General features: G+C 32.9%; 1 protein-coding gene across 1 annotated transcript in view; it reads left to right on the forward strand.

Moving 5' to 3' along the window:
- Positions 1-5,600, forward strand: part of LOC118553128 (uncharacterized) — a 55,879-nt gene extending 50,279 nt beyond the window's left edge. The window contains exon 6 of the mRNA XM_036120119.2: positions 2,351-5,600. Coding sequence (XP_035976012.1) covers positions 2,351-4,173 — 1,823 coding nt within the window. The 3' untranslated portion in view covers positions 4,174-5,600. The remainder of the gene's footprint in view (positions 1-2,350) is intronic.
- Positions 5,601-6,000: the final 400 nt, after the last annotated feature.

The following is a 6,000-nucleotide window of genomic DNA, read 5'->3' on the forward strand; positions in this document are numbered from 1 at the left end:
AGTGATCTTCCATCTCCTTTTGGGTAGTCTTTGTTAGTTTATGCATTTTTCTTTGTTTATCTCACATTGGTGTGATTTGGGGTGGGATGAAATAAATTCATGTATTTATTATACCATATTTAAGCTCAATTTCTCCCTCTTTGTTTTCCCTTGCTCACAGTACTTACTCCCTCTCCAGTCATGCTAAGTAGGCTCTTCCAGTTTTATGTTCCAACTCTTTGATCCAATTTTTACCTGCCCATTGTTTGTTCTCACTTTATTACTGCAGTATTCAGAACAATTTTACTTACTTTTTAAAATACATAATACATCCCTGAAGTACAAAAGGATACATATTGAAAAGTAGCTCTTCTCTTACACATTTCCTCTCTAAGGTGGCAACCCATAGCATCATTTTCCTTTGAGCTGTTACCTGTATTTTCAAACATTTTTATTGAAATTACTTTGCTAGGTTAGCTTGTGAATAAGTGTCATTTTTGCTGTTGAATGTTCTTTTCCAGCAATGTGATATACCTTTTTTCTTAGTTTCCTAGGGCTGCCATAACAAAGTACCCAAACTGGGTGGCTTAGAATAACAGGAATTTATTCTCACAGTTCTGGAGGCTAGAAATACTAAATCAAGGTGTTGGCAGGCCATGCTCCCTCTGAAACTGTAGAGGAAAGACCCTTCCTTCCCTCTTTCAGCTTCTAGTAGCCCTAGACATTCCTTGGCTTTTGATGGCATAAGGTCAGTCTTTGTCTTTATTTTCACATAGTGTTCTCCCTGTGTTTCTGTCTGTTCATGTTGCATCCTTTCTATAAGAACACCAGTCAGATTATGAGTTACCCTACTCCGGTATGACCTCATTTTAACTAATTCCATCTTCAGTGACCCTTTTTCCAAATAACTCCACGTTCTGAGGTACTGGGAATTAGGATTTCAACATATCTTTTTTGCAGTACAAACAATTCAACCTGTAGCACCTTTCCATTTGGTCAAATCTGTGTGTGCATTTTAGTTTTCTGAAGATCTTGGATTCCCTTATTTTTCATATTTTTCGTTGCGATTGTAAGTATAGTCTTATGTTTTCTAAATAGTTGTTTGTATATATGAATGCTATTGAAACTAAGTATTTCCGATATATAGTGACTTTAATGACGTTTTTATCTTTTATAATAATTTTTCACTTTTGATTTTGCAGGTAAATTGTTTTATTGTTGACAAAAATGTTAATCTTATCTTTCCTTTCCACGTTTTTCTACTTCTGATTTCTTTCTCGTAATGCACTATGCAGTACTGTAATAATAGTGGTGATAGTACTTATGTCAGTTCTTTGGGATTTTTCCTTTTTTTTTTGGCTGGGGGGTGGATTTTTTTTATTAAATATGGTGCTCATGTTTAAGTTAAGTAAGTATTCCCATTTTTTTGAAGTTTTCTTTATGGAAAATAGATGTTTAGTTTTATCATTTTAAAAAATGTCTTTGGAAATGATTACTTGATTTTTTACTTTGACCTTTTAATATATTTGCTTATAGAAGTAGATTTTTCTAATAGTAAAACATACTTTTGTATCTATAAAAAAAACAGCACCTACTCAAGTATGATGTAGCTTATATTTCATGTGTTCTAGGTCACTTTTTTTTCCTTCTGGGTTATTTTGATATTTTAGGTAGAAACTTACCTTGGTATTCATAAGTAAAATTGGTGTGTAGTTTGCTTTTTTGGTTGTTATCTTTTTCAGGTTTTGGTATTAATGTTATGTTTCTGGAAATTCTCTTTTTTATAACATTTTGCAAATCATGAAAGCAAATGTCCCCTAAGTGTTCAAAGTCCCATGTGAATCTCTCTGAGCCTTTTTGATTTGTTTGTTTTTATGGGATTGCTTTTTCATTATTTTTCTCTTTATTTTGTGGAAGTTGGTTCATACAGGTTTCCTGCCTGTTACAGGTTCAGTTTTGGTAATTTGCATTTTCCAAAAAATTATATCAAGAAGTTTGTAACAAAGTTTATTTTAATAGAAAAAATGATTTTTTAACTTCCTATTTTTGTTTTTTCCTATCTTCTTAACTTTATTTGTACATTCTGCATTCTCCCTTTTATTTACCCAACAGTTCATCTATTTTGTTTCAGATCCCATTTTTAAACACAATCAAAGCTATTTGTATTCTTATTTTCCTCTACTCCTATTTTTCCTGGGATCTCCTAAAGCTTAGAAAACAGGAGATCTACACACATGAAATTTGCTTTATAATGGGAAACTAAGCCTTAAGCCAAGAATCAATCCCATGATAGCATATTTTCTGAAATTTTCTTCATTTTACAATATTGGAAAAATTTTTCAAGTGATTATTTATTTGCAATCTGTTTTAGGAGAAATGTGGGGAATTGATGAACAGAAAATCCAGGACAGACTTTTGACACAATTTGAAGATAAATTCACAAAAACAATGACTGAAGAAAAAGTCAATGAATGTCGTAAGAAATTTGCAAATGCATTTCCTCTTAACTCGGACTTTTTTCCTTCCAGTCACAATCTCTATGAATATGACTTGTTTGGAAAGTGTTTAGAACATAATAATTTCGACTGTCATAATAATAATAGAATCTTTATAAGAAAGGAACATTCTGAATATAATGAATCTATAAAATCATTTTGCATTAATCCATCCCATCTTGCGGTAACCCCCTTTAAGTGTAATCATTGTGGGAAAGGATTCAGTCAAACCTTGGACCTCATCAGACACCTGAGAATTCATACTGGAGAGAAACCTTATGAATGTAAGAAATGTAGAAAAGCTTTCAGCCAGAAGGAAAAACTCATTAAACATCATAAAATTCATAGTAGGGAGCAGGCTTATGAATGTAATGAATGTGGGAAAGCTTTCATTAAAATGTCAAATCTCATTAGACATCAAAGAATTCATACTGGGGAGAAACCCTATGCATGTAAGGAATGTGGGAAATCCTTCAGCCAGAAATCAAATCTCATTGATCATGAAAAAATTCATACTGGAGAGAAACCATATGAATGTAATGAGTGTGGGAAAGCATTCAGCCAGAAGCAAAGCCTCACTGCACATCAGAAAGTTCATACCGGGGAGAAACCTTATGCATGTAATGAATGTGGTAAAGCCTTCCCTCGAATTGCATCCCTTGCTCTTCATATGAGAAGTCATACAGGAGAAAAACCTTATAAATGTGATAAATGTGGAAAAGCCTTCTCTCAGTTTTCCATGCTTATTATACATGTAAGAATTCATACAGGTGAGAAACCCTATGAATGTAATGAATGTGGAAAATCCTTCTCTCAAAGTTCAGCCCTTACTGTACATATGAGAAGTCATACTGGTGAAAAACCTTATGAATGTAAGGAATGTAGAAAAGCCTTCAGCCACAAGAAAAACTTCATCACACACCAGAAGATTCATACTAGAGAGAAACCTTATGAATGTAATGAATGTGGGAAAGCTTTCATTCAGATGTCAAATCTTGTTAGACACCAGAGAATTCACACTGGAGAAAAACCCTACATATGTAAGGAATGTGGCAAAGCCTTTAGCCAGAAATCAAATCTCATTGCCCATGAAAAAATTCATTCTGGAGAGAAACCCTATGAATGTAATGAATGTGGTAAAGCCTTCAGCCAAAAGCAAAACTTTATTACACATCAGAAAGTTCACACTGGAGAGAAACCTTATGATTGTAATGAATGTGGTAAAGCCTTTTCTCAAATTGCATCCCTCACTCTTCATCTGAGAAGTCACACAGGAGAAAAGCCTTATGAATGTGATAAATGTGGGAAAGCCTTCTCTCAGTGCTCATTGCTCAATTTACATATGAGAAGTCATACTGGTGAGAAGCCCTATGTATGTAATGAATGTGGAAAAGCTTTCTCTCAAAGAACTTCTCTTATTGTGCACATGAGAGGTCATACAGGTGAGAAACCCTATGAATGTAATAAATGTGGAAAAGCCTTCTCTCAAAGCTCATCCCTCACTATACATATACGAGGTCATACAGGTGAGAAACCCTTTGACTGTAGTAAATGTGGAAAAGCCTTCTCTCAAATCTCATCTCTTACACTTCATATGAGAAAACATACAGGTGAGAAGCCTTATCATTGTAATGAGTGTGGTAAGGCTTTTAGCCAGAAGTCACACCTTGTTAGACACCAGAGAATTCATACTCAGTAGAAATAGAAACACTATGAATATTGTGAAGATGGAAAAGCCTTGAGAATTAGCACCTCCTTTCACATTACATAATCGGTTCTAGAGCAGAAAACTATGAATGTGGAAAGCCTTTGGAAGACGTCACATAATTGTGAAACATGAGAATTCTTACACAACGTGACAAATTGTGTAATGAATAAACTGAACATCAAAAACCTTCGTAGACCTCTATTGATATTTATTCAGCATTCTTATTAAAATATGAAATGAGATATCTGCTACCAGCATATCAGCATCACAGCTGAGCTCCTATCCTAGCCATTGTATTAAGAAAAAGAAGATTGGGGGAAAAAGAGAGAAACTATAAAAATACCTCTTACACAAGAAATAGTTAATTCAAAAATGTGTTGATATAAAATGTCTAAGGATAAACACAACAGTAATTACAAGACACACACATATATAAAGTTACAAAACATTTTGAAGGGCACAAAATAGGACCTGAAATTTTGAGAAAAATAACATCTGAAAACACATTTTCAAAAATATAAATTCATAAGTCTCTAAGGTACTTCCACTCAAAAGTTTTCACTAAATTTTAAGAATTTCACAAACTGATTTAAAATTTTATATGAGAATATAAAGGACCACAAATAGCTGAAACAAGTGAAAAACAAAAGAGAAGACACAGTCTACCAGGTAGCATCACATATTTATTTAAAGCTGGTGTGTCTAAACAATGTGTTCCTGTTAAGTAAATAAATCAGTGGAAACAAAACAAGGATTGAAGAAAGATAATGGAAATTTTGTGTATGGTATTGCTATTGAAGTCACTGGAGAAAGAATGGCCTATTGAATAAATGGAAGAGTCATATGAACAAAAATGATAGCTCTCTACTCTATACCATATCCAAAAATAAAATCCAGGTAGATTGAAGACCAGAATATAAAAAGCAAAATTCTAAAACTCTGATGAAAATGAAAAAGATTGATTACTTTAGAGTAACTGGATCACTCTAAAAACACATAAATATGAAATAGTCTTTTCTACTTTGGTGTATTGCCTTCAGAGGCACGCAGATATGGGCACGAAGATGTACATCCCTATGTTCGTCGTGATTTATATTACAAAATTGGACAACAAATTCTCATTAGAAGGATAGACTAATACCATGTAATTATTGCCATGATAGAATGCAGTATTTAGAGAGAAGGTACAAATTTAACATATAGTTACATAGATCACAGTATAAATATTGAGAGAAAAAAAGCAAAATGTACAGTGAAAAGATGTAACATTTGTATTAATAAAATAATGCAAAGAACAGTACTGTGTATTGGTCATAGATCCATTTATGACATTGGTTGCCTTTCAGGAAGTGGGAGAGGTTTAGATGGAATTGTTATATTTATCTGTAACATTTCTTTAATAAAAGAATGAAAGCAAATATGCTGGTAACAAATCTGGTTAAGATTATGTTGCTATCTTTTGTAGTCTTTCTTGCCTTTATTTTCCTATTTCTCTAAGAATCAAATGGGTGAAGGACACGACCTATAGAAACAACTTAAAAATGGATTATGATCAAATACTAACATTTATAGAAAATTATCTTTAATAATACACAAACCAAACTGAATTAAGATGATACTTTGCTTACCCTCTCCTCACAATGTTAATTCAGATAATAAAAACCAGCAGTATATACATAGCATTTACTTGATGCAAATTTAAAATTTTTTATTTCAAACACAAATTCTCTAGTTGAAAGCAGTGAAGAAACAAAAGAAATAGTCATTTGTTGAGATAATTGGCTCTCCATCTGGAAAAAAAAAATCACCTACATTTGG

Source organism: Halichoerus grypus, chromosome 15 (genome assembly GCF_964656455.1).
Source record: "Halichoerus grypus chromosome 15, mHalGry1.hap1.1, whole genome shotgun sequence".
NCBI lineage: Eukaryota > Metazoa > Chordata > Mammalia > Carnivora > Phocidae > Halichoerus > Halichoerus grypus.